The following is a 27,242-nucleotide window of genomic DNA, read 5'->3' on the forward strand; positions in this document are numbered from 1 at the left end:
GGGATATATGAGCCGCCACACTAATCCGACTGGCCTATCTCTGTAACCTCCCACCGCCCTGCTGTCTCTCACACATACGCACGCACCGGCACACCCGCACACACGCTGCTACATACACACACTCTAATAAACCCACAAACACTCGCAGACAGACACGCAGAAAGGCTCACACAAACACACACGCATACGCACACACTAACACACACACATACACTAACACACAAATACACTGTCTTGGCCAGGCCCCCCTTAAAAATACATAAATGGGCACACATGCAAATACACATAAACACAAAAAACGGAACAATACTCTGTCATGCTCACACACAAACATCCACGTCTGTCCCAAGGCCTCTCCACTCCTTTTTCTCCCCCCACTCTTCTCTTCATAGAACGAAAGAGAGCTCTGTCGTCCTGGTCCCCATTTTTCCAATCATCAGCTCCTTTGTCATTTTGGAAAGCAAACCCTCATTTCTCCTTTCCCTCTGCCAACCCTCTGTCCATCCCTCTCCACCACATCTTCATCTGTGTGTATGTGGTATGCGAGAAGTGTGTGTGTGTGTGTGTGTGTGTGTGTGTGTGTGTGTAAGTGCGGTATGTGACTGTATATGTGTGTGGTGTGGTGGCTGTGTGTTTGTAGAAGTGTGGTTTGTGTGTTTGTGGTGTGTGTATGTGTGTGTTTGTGGTGTGTGTATATGTGTGTTTGTGGTGTGGTGGCTGTATCTTGGTGTAAATGTGGTGTGTGTGTGTGTGTGTGTGGTGTGCGTATCTGTGTGTGAGTGTGTGGTGTAAGCTGGGGCAAAGATAGAGTCAGCGTTTGGCTCTGAGCTTGGTCGATAGGGACATTTCTCTCTGCATTCGTTTATGGCCACTTCTTTTTAATTACTGAAGAGCTTAGAGACAGTAGGCTGACAAAGAGAGAGGGAGAAAGAGAGAGAGAGTAGAGAGATAGAGAGAGAAAGGGAGGGAGGGGAGGATAAAAGAGAGAGGGTGTGTGTGAGGAAGATAGGTGGAGGAAGAGGAGGACGGGAAACTGGACAGGCTGCTGAAGTCAGCGACTTCCTGCTCTCCTCCCCCTCTCCTATCCTTCTTATTTCCTCCTGTCTTTAACATCCTCCATATATGGCCTCCCATATATCTCTCTGCCAAGTCCACCGGCAAGCACATTGATTTATGTGACCAGATCAGTTAGCGATGAGGCTGTGTGTGAGTAGGTGTTTTATGGTGTGAGTGTGTGTGTGGTGTGGCATGTGTGTACATGCGCATGTGTGCACACTACGTGTGTGCAGTGTGTGCATGTGTGTATGTTGTATGTACACGTGTCTACTGTATGTGTGTGTGTGGTGTGTGTGTGTGTGTACTGGTCCATCCTCCACTCTCTCCTATCCTGCGACACCCTGTTGTTCCCCTCGGCACCCCCCTCTCCCCCAGAACCCCTTTCCCCACCCCCTGTCTCCCACAATACCCCTCCCCCTTCTCTCCCTTCCCTCCCCCTCTCACCCCTCTCCACCCACTGCACCCCGCCCCCCCCCCCCCCCTCTCCAACACACACACACTTCATAGGGACGGGGGAATGAAAAACAGCTGGGTTTAGATAAACGGACCATGTTTAATCTCCCCTGAGAACGGAAGGTGGCACACACACACACACGTTCCAGGCATGTGAGAGGCTGACAGTGAAAACAGGTTGAGATGTCTCTGCCCTGTGACCGTAGAAACCCACTTGGAGAAACAATTAAAATGCTAATTTCACATTCTCCTCTATCTGGGTGCTAATGAGTTAGCCAGTCAAGCGGTGTTGCTGATGTGTGTGTGAGGTGTGTGTGATGTGTGTGTGTGTGCGTGTTTCGGCAGGTCCCGTGTAGAGTAACAGGAATAGGGCTCTGAACAATGTGCTTCTGTGACTCCAGGGCCAGGTAGTTGCTAGAAGAACACGGCTTACACACACACACACACGCACACACACACACGCACGCACACACACACACACACACACACACCCACGCACTCAGTAGGCTGCTAGGTGAACAGAGGTAAGAGACTCAGGATCTCACAGGAGACCTGTGCTGTGAGGAGCATACTGTACACTGTCCATTGTACACAACTAACTGAGCCCTAACACACACACACACGATACACTCTTTCTCGCACCGTCACAGAGAAACAGAGAACACACACAAGCACCCCTACGTCCCATGTACACACTCACGTACACACAAACAGACACATGCACAGTCAATCTAGACGTGTATTCTATTAAGCAGGCAATACAATTAGAGTTAAAATGAAGCATTGTAATGTGTTTTCTCTGCCTGCCTGTTCTAACGAGCTCTCTTTCATTATAGTTACTTAATGAGGTCGTCAGGATGCACAACAACAAGCCATTCTGCCGCTGAGGAAATGGCAGTCCTGACTTGCGTGCACACACACGCGCGCTCTCGCACACGCTCTCCCTCGTACACACGCGCAAGTATGCGTGCACTCTTGTGCACACACACAGACGTAGATGCACATGCACGTGCACACACCCAGTACAAATACACGTACAGTGAGTGTGTGTGTGTGTGTGCGTGTGCGTGGGCTGAATCATTCAGCCGGTTGCAGTCAGGTCGACTCGCAGACCTTGCAGAGAAGTCAGTCGTATTCTCCCAAGGCAAAGAGAAGGAGGAAAAAGAGGTCGGAGGAGAGAGAGAGCACGTGAATGGAGAGAGAGACAGCAGGGATGAGGGGATGAGGGAAAAGGAGGGAGAGCCAGTGTGAGGTTTTGCCATTTTGTGACTCCTGTAACATTAAGTATTGATGGTATCGTAAGTCTTTCTGCATGCTGCACACACACATACTGTACACACACACACTCATGCGTACTGTACACGCACGCACGCACACACGTACAGTACACACACATATACGCATACTGTGTACACACACACCACACAAACACACACCCACACAAACACAAATTTCACCAGAAAGATTCCATAGGGGGGAACAGTGACATCACCATGTTGACAACTCACTGAATTATTGAGTAACCCACGTAACTATCTGTTCTGTCAGCCTTTTTGCCGGCACTGTACACAGAATGGTATGCACGTGTGTGTGTGTGTGTGGCAGGTGTTCTGGTGTGTGTATTTGTTTGCGGATGCTTGTGCAGACTACATCCAGACCCAAAATATTTTTTGTGTTTCTGTGTGTGTGTGTGATTCTGTGTGTGTGTCCAAACTGTGTGTGTGTCCAGTCTGTGACTGAGTGTCCAGCTTGTGTGTGCGTGTGTGTCTTGATTGTATGTGTGTGTCCAGACTGTGCATGCGTTCAGACCGTGTGCGTTTGTGGAAGTGTCCGGATTGTTTGTGACTTCACACGGGGTGTGTGTAACCCTGTAACTGTCCTCTCCTCAGATGGGCCGCTGGGAGAACCGCACCCTGACGGTCAAGTACCCGGTGTGGCCGCGCTTCAACTCGTTTGGCGACGCGGAGATGGACGACAACCACCTGAGCATCGTGACTCTGGAGGAGAAGCCCTTCGTCATCGTGGAGGACGTGGAGAGGCTGACTGGAACCTGCATGAGGAACTCGGTCCCCTGCAGGAAACACATCAAAGAGTACGTCCGCCTGCCTGCCATGCTGTCCTATCACTCCATTCGTCTCTCCATCTGCCTCCTCTGCTCCTCCGTAGGGCCCCTGTGGGAAAAACAAGATCAAGGAGTTCCTCTCTCTCTCTCTTCTCGGTCTGTCGGTCGGTTTCTTTTTGTGTTTTCTTAAGTGTATCTTTTGCTCGACCCTAACGATCTGTGAGGAGCCAAGTATTCATTCATCCTCCATGTAGTCATCCTTCCATCCACCTTTCCATTGTAGCGGGGTGTGATCGTTTGAGAAAAGATAACCCTTATCTATAATCAAGTATTGAGTCATCGGGGCACCACCTTGATATTGGTTTTAGGAGACCAAGGAAACCTCTAGTTTAGTATGTATTAATCAGTGTTCTGAAGGAATGAGTTTGAAGAATGAGTAGAGAAAATCGCAACAGTAGTGAACATGCACACGTCAAAATATATTTTACAAATAATTGATTAAAGTCAAGTAAATATGTATGGTATGAACACGTTTGATTTTGAATTTGATATGGAAATTGGTTTCAATAAACAGAATGAAATAGTCCAACTTGGTCTAAGAAAGACAACAATTTTACAGTCAGTGATTACTTCCTTACAAATCCTAAACACAGCTCACGCCAATGCTACAGGGAGGAAAGAGGCGTAGTGTAGTAGTCTCTAGTAGTGTACCCTATTCTTCATAAAAAATCTAAACATTGATTACAGATCTGTAAGGTGCAGGTGTCTGACACACTCAAGTTGAGCATTTCAGAAGACTGGACAAAGAATACAGGAATGAAGGGTTGTTAAATAGTATCACAATATGGGTGGGGGTGGGGTGACAATCAACATAGCCTTCGCAAACACAGAAAGAAGACGCCGCATCCATGGCGCTAGATAGCTTTTGTTTAGTCTTTAGATAGGGCTCCTCGAAATGGCCTTGACTTTCCTCTTATTTTCCACGTTCAAAGTTGCATGGCATTATACACTTTGGTAACATTGTGACCTCTGAGCTACAATCTAGTGTCACAGATATTTCCTAGTCGCATTTTACAAAATAACTTTATTATGGCTATCCAGGCATACAAACAGCCTTATGACAGTTTATCATTATACAAGCAACATAATTCATAGATAGACATACATCTGTTCTGGACATGACCAAGGGTCATGTTCTCATGAGCTAATATAGCAGGGTTTAGATCAAACATTGTTTATTATATTCAGAACAGTCAAAACTGTATAAAAGTAATGACGTAATCATTAGTTGTAATATTGAATTATTGTTAATTGACCAGTGGTTAATGACAGGCATCTTCACCAGTCATAGTTACGTTTGATCAAGGTTGATCAATGAGGTGGAGGGCTGTTTGAGTCCGAGGCCCATTTGAAGAATATCCGAAATCAATGCGCGGCTGCACAGCAGGTTATCATGAGACTGAGTCTGCGTGATTTCATTCAGGTTTCAATTAGAATTGCGGTTTGGGTACTTTTGTACAGAATTGTTCAGGTAGTGTTGCAATCACCAATCTTGTTGAAACCCAGGAGAAGCTTGGCGAGATCCTTTGGAACGTCAATCCTGACGGCGTTTACCATGCCATCGTCGGTATCGCTGGACTCAGAGATCGATTATCATCTCATGAGTTTTATACAGTTCAGAATTAGGAGTCCTGTCTCTGAAGTCAAAAGTTGATTGGAGGAAACTGGGTTCTCAACTCCCCCTCTCTCCTTCACACCTACCAAAGGTGTGAACTGGTCTCTGGCTGGTTCATAAGAGTGTTCAAATAATGTTCTGGACATCTTTGTACAGTTATAAAATATAGTTGAATGGTTGTTTTATAATGTTGGCTTCATGTAGAGACCAAGGATGACTTGGTTATCTTTCAGGAAGAAGGAGAAGTTACAAGAACATTACAGTAAACACAACATTACAACAAAGTAGCAAACATTACACAAATATTCCTCTCATAATCCTCCACCTTCAACTCTTGTTGTAAAGGTGAAGTATTGAAGAACTTTCCTTAAAGTTCTGGCAAGGTATGTTCTTTGTTCAAATTCCCACCTCAAACGGAGAGGACAAATGGTTGCTTGGCGACATGTTGTCTCAAGAAAACCCCTTTGAAGCTTTCTTGAGAGACAAGAGGGCATCACATGCCGAGTGGGGAGGTTCCCACCACACCATCCTTTCATCAATCCATCCTTCCATTCATCCATCCTTCCTTCTTTCTGTCATGCATCCATCCATCCATCCATTCATTCATCTTTCAATTCACATTTTAATCTTACATCTATCCATTCATCTGTGCATCAATCCATCCATCCATCAACCTATTCCTCCTTTTTGTCATCGGCCCCACTACAGCCTGTGCTAGTGTGCCTACCCGTGTCAGACACTGCAGGGCCCTGGGATTTGACTTCTCACAGGGCGTCAGTGTGACATGCACATCAACTCTATAAACAGAAGTCGATCTGAAATCACTTTTAAGTTGCTGTTAGTGGCAAGCAACAACTAGCAAGTGATAATGTGAGAATGAGCTGTTTAATGATTTCGGTGGTGTTTAAACCGCCAACCCCAATAGAAAACTCCAAACACGCCTTTTGGAAAGAGCCAACAATCTCCAGCTCGCTCTTATTCTCTTCTTCCCCCTTTCTCGCCCTTTCTTCCTTATTGGGTGTGCTTTGCCTTCGGCAAGGGCACAACCTTTGTTCTCTCACATATATATTTATTATTGTTTATTTTCGCCCCCCTAAGGATCAGTCAATATTTGGACTACATAGACAACGCCTGTGTCAAAATGTTTGTATTGGTCTCGATTGCGTTGCTTGTATTTTTATTTACGTTCCGTTGCATGGTTTAGGAGGTTACAACGTTTTTGTGGCAAAATAGTGCCTTTAGTCGACAAAGGGTACTCAGTGCTATCTACGTCACCACGTCAGCACACGTTAGCAATGACGTATGGATTGATGTGCTGTTGCACAGCGAGTATCGTATCGTGCCGTGGTGTACTACTACCAAAGAACTTATATTGACTCTTTGCTACTACTAGCAGCATCATACATGTACATTTAAGCAAATCAAGACTTGCATGTACAGTAAGTAATGTCACATTAAAGAATGTATTTAAACTCAAGCTTGTGTGGTGCGTCGCTGGCTTCAGTGCCACAGCCTAAACTTTATGTCAAAAGAAACATTCTCATTTCCGGCGCTTAAAAACAATCCACTCACTCAGTGAAGTTTGGCTAGCCACCGCAACTAGCTTGATCGTAGCAAACTTCTTTTGAATTAGCCATTTCTCCCTAAATAGATGGAAAGCTTATTTACGTTTTTGTGGGCATATTTTCAGTTAGCAGATGGTACTGTTTGAATCGCGATTCCATCTGAAATACTGCCGGTGACAACGTTGTTACAGTAGCTTGTTTCAAAGGGGGTTCGCTTGTTTCAAAGGGGGTTCTTGAGTAGGCTAAATGCTTGAAAATATCACGAGATGGGAAAAAACTTAAGGGGACGGACCCACCTGCTACCGACGCAAGCGAGCACACCCTACAATTTCCACAGAAATTGTACCCTCTCTAGTTTTGTATTGCTTGTCTTGCCTCTATCCTTCCGTCCATCCTGTAATGTTGCCACGTCATGTTTTTCCGGCATCTCTCCTCTTTTCATAAACCTCCTCTCTTTCTCTGTCCAGTGAATGTCCTGAGACCTTAATGGGCTGTCCTTTCCTCCACTAACTGCTCCCCCTTTTTTCACCTTCTTCCTTCTTTCGCTCTCTCCATCCCTCCATCTCTCCATCCCTCCATCCTTCCACCCCTCCACCCCTTCATCCTTCCATCCCTGTCTTCATGCCTGCAGCTCTTCGCCTCTAATGTAGCACATTAGCGTTCTCGGACAACCAGAGCAGCAAAATGCTCAGTCTTGCCCCTCCCCCCTCTATCTTCATCTCTTCTCTCCCCTCCTCCTCCCTCTAGCTCTATATCCTGTTCCCCCCCTCCTCTAATCCCTCCTCCTCCTCCAGTTCTGTCCCCTGTTTTTCATTTACCAGGTGCAAATGTTAGTACACTGCTAGGCCCCTGAAGCACCCTCTCAACCTCCCAGCTACAGGTGTGCAGCAGCCTGTTCGGTCCCCTTAGCAACATTTCTCCAGTCAGCAGTTTAGTTCCCCCCTCCAACACACATGAATACACACACATGCACATTTGCACACTTGTTTCCCTGAATGATGCCACACCTGTAGCCTACATGTCTTTCAACTGTGGGCACAGACATGCTATATGTGCCAGACACACACACTTTCTCTCTCACACACATAAATACAAAGTGGTCTGTAGTTGAAAGTAGCTAAATCTCTGGGCGGTTGGAGTCCCGTTCAAAATGTAGGAGAGTTCATTAATAGCAATTTTTAATAATATCTTGTCTCACTCAAACATGAACACACACACGCACACAGACTCTCTCACAGTTGATTAATAGTTAGCTGAAATAGCATCCCAGGATGATATGCACAGGGGACTTTTAACAGGCTCTCAGCGCGCTGCGAAGTACGGCGGACAATGGAGGCTCCCAGAGGAGGTCTGGAATGAGGGAGAGACCAGAGAGATGGAGGGAGAGGAGCACTGGGAAGACACACACACACACTCACACACTCGTACAGTCTCATGTTGCCACATGTCCACTCACCCACAGGCCAGTGCATTTGGAAGCATTCCTCCGACAGCGCGATGCCCACTCAAGCATCAATGGTGCCCATTTGGAGATGGAGGGATGTAGATGGAGGGATGGAGAGACAGAGGGGTGCTGGAGAAAGGGGGGATGTATCCATGCATGTGGAGTTAGAGAGCCACTCATGCAGGTTGGACTGCAGAGCAGACCCCCCCCCCTCTCTCTCTCACTCTTGAGACCCCCCAGGCCCTACGCCTCACTCACACACACACACACACACACACACACACACACACACACAGGCCTGTACAGTACATACAGCATTGTTGTGGCCTTGCTACTGTAAATGGGAGCAGGCTGTTCTAGAACTTCGGAGATGAAGTCTGGCTGTTCTAGAACATGGTGTACACAGAGTTATCTGGAGAGCAGGACCAGTGTGGGTTGTAGATGTACAGTAGGAGAAAAGTGGATTGATGTCTGCACATGGATGCTTGGAGGCTTACTAGGCTTATGTACTCTCTATGTGATTTGCTGCCATGACTGGGGTTATGGGTCATTATTGGGGTTATGACTGGTGTTATTACTGGTGTAATGACTGGTGCCATGACTGGTGTTATGACTGGTGCTATAACTGGGGTTATGGATCATTATTGGGGTTATAAATGAGGTTATGACTGAGGTGATGAATGGGGTTATGACTGGGTTTATGAATGGGGTTGTGACTGGGATTATGACTAGTGTTATAACTGGGTTATGACCGGGGCTATAACTGGTTATGCCAATGAAGTCATAGTGTATATTAGACAAAACTTTCCATACCACTTGAAGTTTGAAACATGACTTCAGACTCCTATTGTATATGTTTATATATTATTGTTCGCCTACTCTAAAAAGTGGCAACACTTTTTTTATCTCCCTCTCTCTTTCTATTATCTCTTTCTCTCTCTGTCTCATTCTCTCTCTTGTCATCCATCATTCTTTAATTGGATACATTTATTGTATTTATAAGTGGTGGTCTTTCTCTGCGCTGGTCATGACAATTGTTGTTGTGGTACATTGATACACTACATATTTCACTATCTGTGTGAGTGTGTGTGTGTGAGTGTGTGTGTGTGTGTGTGTGTGATTGTGTGAGTGTGTGTGATCCGGTCTTCTAGGGAATTCATTGTGTACGTCACAGCCAGCTACAGAGGAGCTCTGATTGATCTGGAAGTGGATTTTGCTGAGCCAGCTCAACAAGGATCTCTCTTTTAGTATCCGGATCGCATTGCCTCTTCATCCTTCTCTTGCTCTATCCTTCCCTCTCTCCCTCTCTCATTCTCACACTTTCACTCTCTGCTTCCTTTCTAATTTTCAGAATGATTCCATCCATGTATTCTGCATGTCTTTCCTCTCTCCATATCACTCTTTCTTCACTTTTTCTACTGCTTTCTCTTTTACTCCCTACCTCCCTTCCTTTCCTTGCTTTGAGTTGATGTGCATAAAATACAAGGACGTGCTTCTGATTAGCTTCAATCTAAAAGTTAAATGACGGACCCAGGTGGTCAAGAGAGAGAAGTGGGCAACCTGTGTGTGTGTGTTTGAGTGTGTGTGTATCTTTCATGTCTGAACGATGTCCTTTCCTCTCAGCTTCATAGACACAGATGGTAGAATGATTACATATGCATAACCATCATACTCTCCGAAGAGAAAGAAAGAGAGAGAGAGCATAGAGGCAAAGGAAGAGAGTGAGAGACAGAGAGGGAGAGTGTACTCAATGCGGTTAGATGCTGTTGGGGCAGGCACAGCTTGGCCAGTACAGAGTGGTGATGGAAGTACTGTCTCCTTGTATTCTGTTGGACACTGCCATACCCCCCCTCCCCCCACCTCCACCCGCCCCCTTCACTCCTCCCCTGCCCCCTTATCTACAGGGTGCAAGAGTCCCAGGGAAAAGTCTATGGAAAGGGCACTCTCCCTCTCTTTTACCCTCTCTCCCTCCTCTCCACCTCCCCCTCTCTCCTGTACCTCTCCCTTCTCCCTCTTTCCTTTTCCTCTCTATGTCTGTCTCTCCCTCTTCCCCTCAACCCTCCTTCTCTCCCTCCTCCCTAGCTCTTCCTCTCCTTCTCTACCTCTCCCTCATTCCTGCCTCTCTATCTCTCCCTCTCTCTTCTCTGTTTCCCCCTCTCCCTCCTCTTTCCCTCCCTCCCTCTGCTTTACCACGTCTCGACCCCCACACACGTGGCAATATACAGTAGTGTGCACGTGTGCACTGGAGGGCTGCAGCTAGTGGAGTCTGGCTAAGCCAGGGGAAGACCAATAAGATCGCACTATACCCCCCTCTATAGCCCTGTGTCCCTTCTTGTGGACATTCCTTGCCTTCACAATTCACCTCCATGTCAAGCCGAGGATTCCCATTGGACAGCTCCAAATGTCAGCCAATGAGACGTGTCTCTGCTTATGTTTCCCCAGCAACACTACGGAGGCGGGCGGGACATACATCAAGAAGTGCTGTAAGGGATTCTGCATTGATATCCTGAAGAAGATAGCCAAGTATGTCAAGTTCACCTACGATCTTTACCTGGTGACCAACGGTAAACACGGGAAAAAGATAAACAACGTGTGGAACGGGATGGTGGGAGAGGTGAGCAGCTCGTACATCACAACCAGGAGGGCTTCATTTAGCAGAGTGTTTAATCAGAAGTGACACACAGAGGGGGGATTTGAACCTGCAACCTTTTGATTTCGAGTCAAAAGCTCCAGCCACTGAGCTTTGCCTCCAAAGCTTGAGCATCTGCTCTCTATTTAACCTCTGTGATGTGAGATCATTACATTTACTCGTAGTCTTTATAGGACTGCTGATGCTGGACAGATTGGATGGGGTGAAACTGTGGTTGATGTCTTTTTTTAATCGTTGCTTTTCCTCTTGTGTTCTTTGCTTTTCTCCCTCTGTTCTCTCTCTGTCTGGCTCTCCGGCTATCTCTCTCGTTCTCCATCTCCCCTCTCTCTTTATCTTTCTCCATCCTTCCACTCTGCTTCCTCTCTCTGTCCCTCCTTTCTCTCACTCTCTACCTTTTCTCTCTCTCTCTTTGCCCCTTCCATCTCTTCCTCCTTCATCTCCCTCCTCTCTCGGTCTCCATCCCTCCTCCCTCCATCCCTCTTTCTCCCCCTCTGTCCCTCCTGTCTTCCACTCTCTCCCTTCCTCCTCTCCCTCCCTCCTCTCCCTCCCTCCATTGCAGGTGGTCTATAAGAAAGCTGTCATGGCCGTCGGGTCTCTGACGATCAATGAGGAGCGTTCTGAGGTCATCGATTTCTCCGTCCCGTTCGTGGAAACTGGAATCAGCGTCATGGTCTCCCGTAGCAACGGGACTGTTTCTCCATCAGCCTTCCTCGGTAACTAACGCTGATGTCGCCGACGAAAGGCTTGAGTTCTGTGTGTGTGAGGGTTTGCGTGAGTGCTTGTGTGTGTGTGTGAAAGTGTGTTGGTAGTGTATGAGCATTGCAAACACCTGAAAGATACTGTACTGCTGACATTGGATTGAGTACTGTCCCTGTGAGTCCTTTCACACACACACACACACACACACACACACACACACACACACACACACACGCATACATAGACACACTGACACACACACGTTCACATACCAAGTCCTTATGTCCCTCTCCTAACCTACTTTAGTAAATAGGCACATTATAATGTCACTAAGAATGACCAGCCACATAAATGGGCACAGCCCAGACACTGATTACCAAGAGGCCAAAGGAGAGTCATGAAAGTGCAGCAGCCTCTAACTCACTCACTCACTCGCTCACTCATACACACAAACACACAAACACACACACACACACCCACCCACATACAATATTTGGCATGCAGCTATTATCATAAGGGCTATAATTACCAGGACGTATCAGCAAAACCCCAGCATGGCCCTCTGCCAACAACACACGCCCACACGCATGCACACACAGACACACATGCACACACACACACACACACGCGCACGGGATGGCTGCTTGCCAGCAGTGCTTTCACATACCTACATTAGAGGTATAAGGCTATATTGTGAGCTGCTCTGCAGAGAGCAGAGGAGGACAGGAGTGCTGACACCACGGTTCCCACTTCTGTTCAAGCGCGTGTGTGTGTGTAGCTGAGGGCGTGTCAACATGTGCTCATCGGCATGTGTGTGTTTGTTTAAGTGTGTATGTCTGTGTGATTTATTCACTGATTATGTGACTCTCCATGTTTGTCATTAATATTTATTTCTGTGTATTAATGTGTGTGTGTTTGTCTGTGTGTGTGTGTTTGTGTGTGTATCTATGTTTCAGAGCCATTCAGTGCTTCGGTGTGGGTGATGATGTTTGTGATGCTGCTCCTAGTGACTGCTATGGCTGTATTCATGTTTGAATATATCAGCCCTCTAGGCTTCAACAGAAACCTGGCACAGGGTAGAGGTGAGTGTAAACACACACACACATACACCTCCACGCAAACACACACGCACATTCACACACACACACACACACACACACACACACACACAAACACACACTCACACACACACACACACACTTTCTAAAGGCAGAGTTTCAGTATAAGGCTCCCTCTAACCACTTATATTCTAAGCTGTAAAAGGCTCTAAATGAGAGGTAGGTCACATGACAGTGACATGATTCCATGATCACAGAGCATGTGACAAGTTTGAAGACTGTGTGCTTCAGTAGCATAAGAATGCTCTCCTCTATCCCTCTCCCCCATCTCCTCCATCATGCTTCCCTCTTCCCCCAGACCCCCATGGGCCCTCATTCACCATGGGGAAGGCTGTGTGGCTGCTGTGGGGTCTGGTGTTCAACAACTCCGTCCCGGTCCAGAACCCCAAGGGCACCACCAGTAAGTTCATCGTGTCGGTGTGGGCCTTCTTCGCTGTCATCTTCCTGGCCTCCTACACGGCCAACCTGGCCGCCTTCATGATCCAGGAGGAGTTTGTCGACCAGGTCACCGGGCTCTCCGACAACAAGGTACAGTGGCAACACTGCTTATTGACCCGTTTGTTGTCGTTGTTGTTCACCAAAACGATCTTTCTGTCCCTCATCCAGCCGGCGAAAGTCCTCATGGTTGATCTAATGGTACTTTCTCTTGTCCAGGAGGCCTTTGAGATCAGTAGAGATCTTCTCTGAGTGCTTGTGTTGAATGCCTGACTTTACTCTTGCCTTACGGAGCATTCGGATTGGTTGTGATGGTAGTGTCCGGGGCGGGGTTGTCCCACTCACACAGTCACCCAGGTGTGTGAGACGAGACTCCCCCCTCTAGGGGAGGAGACAACAGGCAGGCCTACCAGGCCAGGGGCGGGATTCTTCAGACAGACAGGATAAAGTAGAAGATAGGTCAGCTTGAGTATCAGCTTTATCCCAGTGGGAACTCTCAACCACGTATGTTTCATGTCATGTGAGGATAGCATGTTTGTATGCTGTCCTCCTGCCCTCTCGGAATGATTGGAAACAACGTTTCCAGGCCGGAAAGTATCATGTGAAACCGGAGGTACGATTTCGTATCCCAGGATTCCCTGTCGGAACGTTTCCGAGATTTACGGGTTTTCTGTGGAGCACCGGTCGGCAGCATACTGCTAGCGTGTAGCGTCAGAGAGGCTAGCTAGACACATTTGCATCTGTTGCTATCTCTGTTCTGTTAACTCTCTGTTCTTGTCTATTTTTTCCCATTTCAAATTTTAACCCATTGTCTTCTCTCTTGCCGTCCTGTTTGTGTGCATACACATTGTTAAACCTCACCACGTACAGTCTAGGTGCTGGAGAAGGGGCAACACATTGAGCTGCGTTGGGTTGCTGCTTAACATATAAATATATTTACTGCGTGTATATATTGCATACCTTGTATTGGCTGGATAACTGGCCAATGACATACATAAATGCACCTTTCAAGGCACCCAGACTGTATGACTTGGTTGTATTTGTCATAAATCATGATTATGGTGAGGATTGGGGCTCGGCTCCATTTGAATTCACATTCTAAATCCTATCTCACCCACTGCTAGACCTGAATTCAGATCCCATATTGAAAAAACATCCTCTTGCCGAGCAAAGAGGCATAGCTTTCAATACACGAATCCAATCTCAATTCACTTCAAGCTTTGTGTGATTCTACGTGTCTATGAATTGAATTCAAATCGACCCCAACCCTGGAAAGAACAGCTGGATGGTGTTCCGTTAGCTCTGTTCTGAGGCTCTGAACGCGGATCCGGTTAAGTGGTGTACCATAAGCCCAGTTCTCAAGGATCTGAGCGTGGATCCAGTGGGCCCGGCCAGGGCAGAGGAGCAGGGCTGAGGGTTCTGGTGCTGTCAAGAGTGCTGGCCCAAACAGCTGATCCAGCAGAACACTGGACCAGGATGAAGGATGAGAGTTAAGATCACAGTCTCCTTTAGACACAGGGTCAGAGAGGTGACGTACACACACACATACGTACACACACATACGCACACACACACACATATACGCACACACATGCACACAAACACACACACACACACACACACACGCACATGCATAATAGTAAATACACACTCACATGCATACACATGCATATACACACAAACACAAGTAGTGGATGTACACACACACTTACAGTTGTTCAAAACTGCTGAGTTGAAGTCCAAAGGCACCAGGAGGCTAACAACAGCCGATGTTTACTATTAAAGGCTTCACCACTGTCTCCACTCCTGTCTGACGGAGCTGTGCTGTGTCTGGGTGGCTCTCGTAGCAGAACCATCTCCCTCTGGGTCTGGCTGCACTGGGGTTTTGGTAGGGTCCCCTGTGTATGCCCACATACTATCCCGTACCCAGCACACAGTGTTCTAAGGCACACTCTCTCACACACACACACACACACACACACCAGAGAGTTTACCGGTGTGTGAACTATGGATCAGATTTTGGCAGGGTTATGTAAGAGAGTGACACAAAACAGAACCTGAGGGAGGGAGTGCAAAAAAGGCGAGAAAAGAGAGAGCGAGTGAGTGAGCGTGAGAGAGAGAAAGACAGAGAGAGGCACAGAGGGAGGGAGTATAAACCAAGGTTACCAGAGTAGATAGACAGGAAGAGAGAGAGAAAAGCAGACAGACAGGAGAAACATTGGCAGGAGACAGGGAGGAGCTGTTTGACTGATACTGAAGCACAGATAGGTAGACTGACAGAACAGACAGACAGGTAGACTGGCAGGGCAGATAGACAGGTAGACTGACTGAGCAGACAGGCATGTTGACAGAATGGAGTTATCAAACCAGGGTTCTATTCTATTTTCAGATGAAAGTAGACCAGTATAGTATTATATAACACTAGACCTTGCATAATGACCGGGGATAGAAGGAGAGGGCGAGGAGCTAGGAAGCAGGCAAGCAGGGGGTGATTTCAGACAACAGTGTGCATGAGTAGAAGGTTGAGGCAGAGGGAGAGAGAGAGAGAAGGGGGAGCAGAGGTGTGATAGGAGGCGTGGGGGGGGGCTGAAGATGACGGAGGGAGAGGGGGCGAGGACGGGAGCAGACGTGACTTGACTGATCTGATGTTCCCTGCTTCTACTGCAGCAGGAGACCCATGGTGACTGCTAAGGAACACAGGGACGGAGGGAGGGAGGGGGCGAGGAGGGGGTAGAGCAGGGGGGAAGCGAGGAGAGAGAAGGAGGAAAGAGAGAGGAGAGAGGGAGGGAGGGAGGGAGGGAGGGGAGAGAGAGGAAGGGATTGTAATTGGGCTGTGAGGAGGAGAGAGGAGGAGAGGAGCTTGTGGTGGGGTTTGAGGAGGAGGGATTAGGGTAGAGGAAGCGAGGCGCTTGTGTTTCCTTGGGGCCATCCCTTGTGATTCTGACGCACATTCTGTTACTAGCCTGACATCACTGTATCCCCTCTGCCTGACCTGATAACACACACTCACACACATACACTCAAGCACACACACTCAGGCACATACACAAGCACACACACTTGCATACACACACACTCACTCACAAAGTATATACACACACATACACACCCCCTGACAAGTGATTTAACAAACAATGTATATACATTAAACAGATGAACAGATAAAAAAGGCTGAATGCATAAGTGATTTTAAACACACCCACACAATAAATGTGAACCCTTTCCTTTCCTCCCTTGCGCAAGCTCACACACAAACACAAACACAAAGTAGAGTGGAGGGGACTGAGGTATGTTGGTTAGTGGTGCTGAGGGCACATCACTGATGAGCTTCTCTTTGAAGGATGGGAGGAGGAATGGAGGGATTGAAGGATGGAGGGATGGAAGGGTAGAGGAATGGAGGGATTGAAGGATGGAGGGATGGAAGGGTAGAGGAATGGAGGGGACACATACTGTAAAGACAAACGCACACACGCACATAAGACGAAATACACAATAAACAACATGTACGCAAACAATGCTTCTTCACTCGTTTCAGTCTGTGTGTGTGCACTCCAGTGTGTGTCCAGGTTTCTGTGTTAATGTTGATACTGTGGCCAGGATTCAGACAGGGCAATAGAAGGGGAAGTCAGGCTGTTCAATCCAACACTGGAACAGGAACTAGATGTCATCACTCATGTTCAGGGTCCAGAGGCTCTCCTCTCACCTGCTCCTGATCAGAACTTGGTCTAGCTCTGAGATAGGGCCTGGAGTTTGTCCTGGTCACACCACATGGCATGGGAAACCCTCTGGACCCTGAACCATGTCTAATGGCATCTTCTTCATGCCTCTATTTCTCCACTCTCACTCTTCTCTTTGTCCCTCCCCCCTTTCTCTTTTTCCCTCTCCTCAATCCTTTTTTTGTTTTTGTTTTGGTCTTGTCCCCCCCGCAGTTCCAGAACCCGTATGCGTACTCCCCACCGTTCCGCTTTGGAACCGTGCCCAACGGGAGCACGGAGAGGAACATCAGGAAGAACTACCCCGACATGCACCAGTACATGATCAAGTACCACCAGACCGGGGTGCAGGATGCGCTGGTCAGCCTGAAGACGGGGTAGGGAGCCTGGGGCAGCACGGGGGCAAACTACCCCCCCCCGGAGCCTGGGAGTCTGGGTGTCTCATCTCATCTCTGGGTCTTGGTCTGGACATCTGTGTGTGTGTGTGTGTGTGTATATGTGTGTATATGTGTGCGTGTATGTGTACATTCGCTCTGCATACACAAGTGTTGTGCTGGTATCTCTGTGTTTGAAGACACACACATTGTTCACCTGGGAAATCTAGATCTATAGGTCCAGCCTTTTTGCCGTGAGTGCCCGTGTGTGTGTGTGTGTGTGTGTTTGCACATGCTTGTTTTCATTTGCTGGTGTGTATGTGTGTGTGTGTTTGTGCATGTGTGTCATTGATGACCCAGTGACACGGGACAAATGGTTTATCTAGCTGGGAGTAGCAGGGTTATTTTGAACCCTGTCTCTATTGGGCACTAGGCATGGAAGCACGGCTATAGGGGATACAGACAGAGACAGGCAGGACACAAACGCACACCCTCATTATCACAGGAGAGGACATGCTGGAGGAAGGAAGGAATGGGGGAAAGAAGACGGAGAAAAGGAAAGAGGAGAGGAGTGTAAGGTTACCTTTCCATCCCACAGCCACGGGGGGGGGGGGGGTGGGGGTATGTATAGATGAGGACGAGGTAACTGGAGAAGAGAAGGGTGGAGGAGAGACGGAGAGTGAGGAGGAAAGTGCAGAGGAGACGGGGGAGGAGGGGGAGGTGGAGGCAGCCAGGAGGATTGGGAAGAGAGAGGGAGGGGAGAAGAAAGGGGAGGAGGGAGGAGGGGGAAGCGGAGGCAGGGGAGGAGAAAGGGGAGGAGGGAGAAGCGGAGGGAGGGGAGGAGAAAGGGGAGGAGGGAGAAGCGGAGGGAGGGGAGGAGAAAGGGGAGGAGGGAGGGAAATGCAGGAGGTGGAGAGAATGAAACGAGAGAGGGGAGAGAGGAGAGCGCAAGGAGGAAAGGTTGACGGTGAGATGACTCGGGGAAGGTGTGCTTTTGATTGGTTACAGCGAGGGAATAGAATCCAATCACAACGTAGACAGAGACTTTAGAGATAGAGGAGTGGTTTCAACAAGAGGGCATCACACACACACATGCACACACACACACACACACACTCTCTACTACACACATTCCCTCTCCCTCTCTCGCTCTATCTCCCTCCCTCTCTCTTTCTATCACACATGCACAAACACAATCACACTCTTTCTCACACACACCATGTTAGAGAGCTGCGATCCGAAATCTCTGATGAGGTTATCCGTAGACATTTATTCCTATCTCATCTTTGATCTCCCTGAATGTTGCTGAAATGGTGGAGTAGATGCTGTAGAGACGAACTATTGATCCCTCTCACATGAATAATGTTGCTAGGTAGATTCTGCTGTTCAGGACTCAATGGCTAGATTAATATTGATCACATGCAATACCAGCAGGCTTAAGGTGCTCTGTATGGAGTTAGACCTGTTCTAGCTGAAGACAGCCTTCATCAGTTGTTCTGCTGTGCTTTTTACCATGTTTACTGATTCAGAACAGGAAGAGAGGCCAGAGAGGCTACCTGAAGAGAAGGATATTGGGATTTGTAGTCTTGGAGAAATGCTTGTTGGTGCGTTTATTTGCCTTAATGAAGGTGAAACTGATCAATGCAGATTGAATCCCAACTAAGCCCTCACGCCTGCTGTCTGGCTACTATCCACACACGCAAACACACGCGCATGCACACATGCACACATACACACACCCCCACGCGTGCAAACGGATTCACACACACAGACACACACAAACACACACACATACTCGGTCATGGAAGCATAGTCCCACAGAGCCCAGGCCAGTGTTAACCTAATTATACAGCTAAACTATGGGCTCTAGGCTGCTGTGTGAGATTCAGACCTGACATTCAGTAAATGCCAGGCAGTCAGAGTGTTATTACAGGGCTGTGTGTGTGTGTGTGTGTGTGTACAGAGAGACAGAGCAGGGGTTAGTGACAGCTTCAGTTACTCTTTAAATGCCATGAGACTAGCCTCATTTAGCTGTACTCCCTTTGTAATTGTGGGTGCGCGTGTGTTTGTTCGTGCGTGTTTTTGAGTGAAACCGACCGGTACCCGGCTCCAGTCTCCTGGGCGCCACAAAAATGTGTTAGCCCACTGAGCTAAAGCTTGTGCATTGGCGCGGGATGCTAACACAGGTCTTCAGGTCACTCCTTGTGCTGCTGTGGGTCAGCGAGCCACCTCCATCTCATGCTGTATGTGCAGTACTCCATCCGTCTGTCCTCCTGTCCTTGACCTGTTTGAGATGCCTCAGCTAAGTACGACTGGCCTTTATATCAACAATGATGTCAGAAAAACTATCGAGTCCTTCCTATACCTCTCCTCCCTGCTCTCTCTCCACCCCTCCACTCCTCCTTGCTCTCTCTCTACCCTCCACTCCTCCCTGCTCTCTCTCTACCCTCCTCTCCTCCCTGCTCTCTCTCCACCCCTCCACTCCTCCTTGCTCTCTCTCTACCTTCCTCTCCTCCCTGCTCTCTCTCCACCCCTCCACTCCTCCTTGCTCTCTCTCCACCCCTCCTCTCCTCCCTGCTCTCTCTCCACCCCTCCTCTCCTCCCTGCTCTCTCTCCACCCCTCCTCTCCTCCCTGCTCTCTCTCCACCCCTCCTCTCCTCCCTGCTCTCTCTCCACCCCTCCTCTCCTCCCTGCTCTCTCTCTTTCCACCCCTCCTCTCCTCCCTGCTCTCTTCATCCTCCTCTTTTCTCTCTCTCCATAGTAAACTGGATGCGTTCATCTATGACGCTGCGGTGCTGAACTATGCGGCTGGCCGTGACGAGGGCTGCAAGCTGGTCACCATCGGCAGCGGCTACATCTTTGCCACCACGGGCTATGGCATCGCCCTGCAGAAGGGCTCCTACTGGAAACGGCAGGTCGACCTCGCAATCCTCGCTATCATTGGAGACGGTGAGACACACACACACACACATTGCCTACGCCCATCCACACAATTTGGTGCACACTTTCTCTTTCTCTCTCTTCTTTATTCTTTCTCTCTCTCTCTCTCTCTCTCTCTCTCTCTCTCTCTCTCTCTCTCTCTCTCTCTCTCTCTCTCTCTCTCTCTCTCTCTCTCTCTCTCTCTCTCTCTCTCTCTCTCTCTCTCTTTCTCACTCTCTATCCCAATCTTTCTTTCTCTCTCTCCCAATTTCTCACTTTCTGACTCTCTCTCTGTATCTTTGTTGTGTTGGCTCCAGCACAAAGGCAAGGCATCGGAGTATAAATAACTCTTTGATGTTATTCTGGATGCTGAGGCAGTTCTAAACATGGTGTGGAGTGTGTAAGTTATTCTAATGTATTCCCCTCTATGGCCCTATCTATGTATGAGAGCCTGTATCTGAGTCAAAGCCGACACAGGCACTACATCCCGTTATTATAGAAGCTCTCTGATGTTCCTACATAAACAATATGCCTAACACAGGGAGGGAGGGGGGGAGGGAGAGAGGGAGGGAGGTAGAGAGTGGGAGAGAAAGAGGGAGGGAGGGAGGGAGGGAGGGATGGATGGATGGATGGATGGAGGGAGGGAGGGAGGGATGGATGGAGGGAGGGAGGGAGGGAGGGAGAGAGAGAGAGAGGGAGGGAGGGAGGGAGGGAAGGAAGGAAGGGAGGGAGGGAGTAAAAGAGAAAGCAGTAGAAAAAGTGAAGAAAGAGTGATATAAAGAGAGAGAGAGAGAGAGAGAGAGAGAGTGCAATAGTGTCAGAAAGAAACTGCAGAAGAGATAGAGAGACTGGGACCATTGACATTATCAACCACTTTTATTAGTCTGTCAGACTGTCGTAGTCTCATTTAGTGTTCACCGCTTCAGAGTCCATGTGATGTCCAGTGTGTCTGGGCTCACAACAATAGACTGAACCAATGGCGTGCGGTTGTCTGTAAAACACTTTAGTACATTCATGTATTTATTCAGCTGTCATCCAAAGCGGGGGATTTCAACCTGCATCCTCGTGATCTCCAGTCAAATTCTGTACCGCTGAGCTGTATCCATACCCTCATATAACTCCACTCATATCCAACATGAGCCATTAGGATTGTAGCAGCGATATCATTGCTGATGTTTGTAAGGAGTAGGGGAGGGGGGTACACTTCCGAAAGTTTCAAGTGAACTGGAATCAGCTCCAAACCTCTAAACATATTAAATCCCAACAGTACCTATTGTTTCCAGTTTGTCTCTCCTCGTTGACGTTGAGTGTGTTGCTGTGACTGAATATCCCCAAGTCGACTCCATACACACCCAGAGGGCTTATCATGGATCTAGCCTGTAGCTTTGTTCCTCCAGAGTCCCCCTCAACCCTCCCGCACACACACACACACACACACACACACACACACACGCACACACACACACACACACACACACATGCACAGACACACGCACCAACCTCCCTGTATCTCTGCCTGGTAGACACAGATACATCTGATTGCATACAGAATCACATCTATCAATTGAACCTCAGAACTCAGATCAGAAAGTTAGATAGCAAAATAACTGCCTGGCCTTCTAGTAGTGCTGCTTCTTTCCGGGGAAATAAGCAAGTGAATGTCCACCCGACTAAAGTACTGATATTACTTTGGTAGGATAGATAGACAGACATAAAAAGACAGTAGAGAGAAAGAGACAGAGCTTGGTGAGGGGCAGACAGACCTTGATGTATAGCACATGCACATAAGGTAGCTTTCTGTTGGCTGCTCAGACAGACTGTGGGAGGATAACATATGAACACCCAGTAAAGAGAGTGAATTAGAAGGACTCATTTAAGAGGAAAGAGAGAGAGAGGGAATGTGAGAGGGAGAAGAAGAGAGAGAGAAGGAGAGGACGAGAGAGAGTAAGAGAAAGAGGGAGAGAGAGAGAGAGAGAGAGAGAGAGAGAGAGAGAGAGAGAGAGAGAGAGAGAGAGGGAGAGGAAAAGCGGACCACAGAGACCATTTAAAAGATCTATTGAAATTAGACATTTTCATTTAGTTAAAGTCAAAATTCATATGAGTAATATCCATCAAAGGACAACTCAGTCAGTGAAATAAAGAGTAAGTTGCCAAAGTAACCTACCACCTGGGCCTCCTACACCTTCGAACAGGAACGGATGTTCTGTTGAAGTAAAATGATCAGTGAGTCCGTTTTTCCAATTTTCAGAGCGGACAGGCCAGGATGTGTGTTTGTGTGTGTGTTTGTGTGATTGGAGGGTGATTGTCCTCATGTTCAGCCAGACCCTGCAGGCATTATAAACAAAGTGTTGTTTACCCTGGTGTCTGTGCCAGCATGCCCACCCGGCCCTGAATGATACACATTTGATTAGAGCAGATAAACGAGCCTTCAAATGTCACAGAGAGAGTTGGAGAGAGGGAGTGACAGAGAGAGAGAAAGTGAACGAGAGAAAAAAGAAGGGAAAAAGACAGAAAGAAGGAAGGAGCTGATGGATGAGAGTAAGAAGTGTTTGACATAACCCCCCTCCCCACCCACCCATCTCTTCCACCTCCATCCTCCCATCCTACCCGCCTCTTCTCCACCACGTTCCATCTCCTTCTTCCTCCACTCCTTGTTGTTTTGGATCTGCTTGTCTTCCCTCTCATCCCTCTCTCCCTTCCTCTCGGCTCTCCAGGAGAGATGGAGGAGCTGGAGGCCCAGTGGCTGACGGGGATCTGCCACAACGAGAAGAACGAGGTCATGTCCTCCCAGCTGGACATAGACAACATGGCGGGCGTCTTCTACATGCTGGCAACCGCCATGGGCCTGTCTCTCATCACCTTTGTGTCAGAACACCTGTTCTACTGGAGGCTGAGATACTGCTTCACCGGGGTCTGCACCGGGACACCTGGCCTGCTGTTCTCCATCAGCAGGGTAAGACTGGGTCCTTATGGTCGGGGAGGGAAGGGGGTATATGGGTAGTACGGATGAGGGAGGGGAGAAGGTATTTGGTTGTTTGGGTAGGGAGGGGGGTAGGGGCAGTATGAGGGGTTAGAGGCAGTATGAGGGGGTTAGTAGAGGTATGGGGAGTGGGGGCGGTATGAGGGGAGTGGGGGCGGTATGAGGGGGGTGGGTGTGGTATGAGGGGGGTGGGTGTGGTATGAGGGGTGGTTAGAAAAATAAGGGAGGAAATACATCTGGGAGATATGAGCAGGAATAGGCCTGTCCTGGGGAGTGAATGCAGTAAGTGGAAGGTAGGTTAGGATAGGGGTGGGGCAGACTAGATACATCTGGGTCACGAGAAAGAGACAAAATGTAAAAGTGAGCACGAACGCAAAGAACATGTGCCATTTTACAGCCCTACCTACCAGAACCTAGTTTTAGCAATAACACCAACAAAACACAAGACCTAAATATCTCCTTGATGCCGTCTGAAGGTTTGCTTCACTCACTTGACGGATGTGCAGACACAAAACATGTGACTAAACTTATCGCTACCACCCACATATGTTCCGTGCTGGCGTTCATCTCTTAAATGAATTAGGAGTTTAAGTGTTTTTTTATTGCTCTTTTCCTCCGCTAAAATTACTTTCCTCCTTCATTGTGGACCCTTCATTGTAGCTTCTGGTAATGGGTTAGAGATTATAATGAAAACAATAATCTGTTGAGTTCTGTTGGATAAACGACAGAATAATAGTTGAATTATAGGAAAGCTGCTATTGTTTGTTAACGTGAAAGTAAACAAAGTAAACTGTCTTTGGCCTCTGTTTCTTTCTCCCATTACTTCAATCTTTTTTTCTTTCTTTCTTTTTTTCTTTCTCTTTCTCTTTCTCCTTTCCCTCTCTCTTGCCCCTCCTCCTCTCGGTTTGCAGGGTATCTGGAGCTGCATCCATGGTGTTCACATCGACATGAAGAAGAAGTCAGACATGGACTTCAGTCCTCAAGCCAACATGCTGAAGCTCATCAAGTCCGCCAAACAGATGACCAACATGTCCAACCTGAGCGCCTCGCGCATCAACTCGCCCAAAAGAGCGGCCGAGTTCATGCACTCGGCAGGGCCCATGATCATGGACATGATGGCAGAGAAAGGAAACTTCATCTACGCAGACAACCGCAGCTACGCCCCCAAGGAGGTCATCTACGGGGACACGGGCGACCTTCAGACCTACCTGGCCAACCGCCACAAAGACCACCTGAACAACTACATCTTCCAGGGGGGGCAGCACCCCCTCACCCTCAACGACGCCAACCCCAACACGGTGGAGGTGGCGGTGAGCGCGGACGCTGCCCAGACCAACGCCAAGCCCTCGCGGGCGCTATGGAAGAAGTCCGTGGACACGTTGAGGCAGGGCCCCGCCCCCGTGCCCGACATGCTGTCCCCTGATCCCCGCATGTCCATGAAGACGCAGCGCTACCTGCCCGAGGACGCCACCCACTCCGACATCTCCGACTGCTCCAGCAGAGGGACCTCCTACAAAGACCCAGATAACAACAAGCACCTGAAGCCCAAGGACAACTTAAAAAAAAGATCCTTGACATCGAAATACCCCAGGGACTGCAGCGAGGTGGAGCTGTCCTATTTAAAGACTAAGCAGGGCAGCGCAGTGGGCCAGGCAGGGAGAGGGGAGAAGATTTACACCATCGACTCAGACAGGGAGCTCAGCCTACAATCTGATCCCATCCACTACCGCGAGAGCCGCGGGCTGGCGGCAGACGACCTGGACTACCCCGAGATCTACTCCGACCACAACGACAACTACAGGAAGTGTGACCAGCCCATCATCCACCTAAACTCCAGCCCCCTCCACCACACAGACTCAGATCTGCTCCCTGACTCGGCCTACGCCAAGCACTACAGCCTGAAGGAGAAGAACCTGCCCCTGTCCCCGCACGAGTCCAACGATCGCTACAAACAGACGCACTGCCGCTCCTGCCTGTCCAAGGTGCCCTCCGGCTATCCCCCCGGGGCGCACTACACCCCCACCGCCTCCGCCGCCTCCACCTCCACCGCCGCCGCCGCCGCCGCCGCCCGCTCTCCCTACAACCGCTGTGAAGCCTGCCTTCACACCGCCAACCTCTACGACATCAGCGAGGACCAGCTTCTCCAGGATGCCCTCCTCAATCCCAGCATGCACCAGGACGAGATGTTCGGCCTGTACTGGCCCCAGACCGACGGGCCGCACGTCCAGAAGAGGAACCGCCTCCGGCTGAGCCGCCAGCACTCCTTTGACAACATCATGCTGGAGAAGCCTAAGGAGATGGACCTGGGCAGACCAGCCCGCAGCGTCAGCCTGAAGGAAAAGGACCGCTTCCTGGACGACTCGCCCTACGCCAACCTGTTCAACGTCCGCCCCTACTCGGACAGACTGTTCGGCTCCAAGTCCATGTTCAACCACAACCTGGAGGAGAGTAAGAGGAGCAAGTCCCTGTACCCGGACCATGGATCCGACAATCCCTTCCTTAGCTCCTCCCTCAGGGACGACACCAGACTGGTCCACGGACGCAGCTCATCCGACATCTACAAACAGCTGGCCTCCGCCCCGCTCAAAATGCGCAACGAGAACAATCTGCGCTCGTCCGTCAAGTCCACCGCCTCCTCCTACTGTTCGCGGGACGGGCGGATAGCCAATGACATGTACATAACTGAGCATGTGATGCCTTACGCAGCCAATAAGACTAGCGCATACTCAGCCCCCCGCGTCCTAAACTCCGCCCAGTTCAGCAATAGACGGGTGTATAAGAAAATCCCCAGTCTGGAATCAGACGTTTAATCATGTTTCTGGGTTTGTATTATAGTTTCAACTATCTATCCACTTACGATGCCATAGCCACACTCTTCTTCTCGACATCGTAATCCTAACTAAGTACTTGGGTACTGCTGTACTGCTGTTCTCTTTATGGTTCTCACTGTTCGTCTGTTCTCAACCATGGATGGATCAGGTGTCCGCACTACGCTCTGCCACGCGGGTTCCAGGGGTGGGGGGAAGGGTTTCTGACAGCCTCCCTCCCTTCGATGGGAGAGGGAGATAAAGAGGGAGAAAAGAGAGAAGCAGGTTGAGGCATGATGCGATGTACCAAGCCACGGAGAGAGCGGTAGGGGAGGGGTCTGGACAGGGGGGGTACGTGGAGAAGAGGGGAAGGTGGGGATGGGAGAGAAAGGGGAGGCAGGGGGCTAAGAGAGGGGACATCTAGGAATGAACTTCCCCGGCTCTTTTTCCACCTCCCACCACCACGCCACGGCCACCCCTTCCTCCCACTTCTCCTCACCTCTTCTCCAATCTTCTCCCCCGCCTCCTGCTGCTGTCTGTCTGTGAGTGTGGCAGGCTGGGAGCTAGCGAGCCAGGTGCTGTTGCGGCTGGGCAGGGCGCCTGACAGGCAGGGGGGGTGGGGGGGGGGAAGGAGGGGGGAGGGGAAGGCTGATGGCCTGTCCAGATGGAGCTGTTTGAGGTAGAGGCCAGGCGAAGGGGGCAGCTGGATGGAGAAGGTGGGGGTGGGTGGGGGGTGGGTGTCACTGAGCGGACCTTGAGCTCTTCTGATTATCCTGACAAATATGCCCACCCGGTTGCCTGGCACTGAAAGGGGGAAGTGAAAGAAGGGAAGAAGGGAAGGGTGTTGGTTCTCAGCAGGGTTAGAAAGAGCTTGATGGGCCTAAACAATACCATCTATGCTCAGGTAAAGTTCACAAGTTCAGGGCTGGATATGACTTTCTAGCGAATACTGGCATTTTGGTACTAAATATATTATAGACTAGGTGCTAAGTACATTGGGAAAGCTAGACTATATAGATACAGATTAAGATAGGTGGGTGGGTATAGCTCAGTGGTTCAGATTTTTGACAGCAGATCAAGAGATCGCAGGTTCAACTCCTCCCCTCGAACGTCGCTTTGGATAAAAGGGTCTGCTAAATAAATACATTAATATATAGTAATGGGTAGGGACATAAATGACTTGTACTCTAAGATAGGGATAGGTAGGACTGGGGTTGGGTTTGGTCTGGGCTAAGAGGGGTTAGGACAGTTAGCAGAGAGGATTGTGGGAGCTGGCTTCATCATCATAGTTT

General features: G+C 49.0%; 1 protein-coding gene across 1 annotated transcript; it reads left to right on the forward strand.

Annotated features, from left to right (window-relative positions):
* Nucleotides 1-3,398: 3,398 nt before the first annotated feature.
* grin2aa (glutamate receptor, ionotropic, N-methyl D-aspartate 2A, a) lies at nucleotides 3,399-26,290 on the forward strand. Its single transcript, XM_062479056.1, has 9 exons — nucleotides 3,399-3,601; nucleotides 10,698-10,869; nucleotides 11,465-11,618; nucleotides 12,561-12,686; nucleotides 13,021-13,250; nucleotides 17,087-17,247; nucleotides 20,006-20,193; nucleotides 22,878-23,116; nucleotides 24,055-26,290. The coding sequence occupies exons 1-9, from the start codon at nucleotides 3,399-3,401 to the stop codon at nucleotides 25,951-25,953; spliced, it is 3,372 nt and encodes a 1,123-aa protein (XP_062335040.1). The 3' UTR covers nucleotides 25,954-26,290.
* Nucleotides 26,291-27,242: the final 952 nt, after the last annotated feature.

Source organism: Osmerus eperlanus, chromosome 2 (assembly GCF_963692335.1).
Source record: "Osmerus eperlanus chromosome 2, fOsmEpe2.1, whole genome shotgun sequence".
NCBI classification, from domain to species: domain Eukaryota; kingdom Metazoa; phylum Chordata; class Actinopteri; order Osmeriformes; family Osmeridae; genus Osmerus; species Osmerus eperlanus.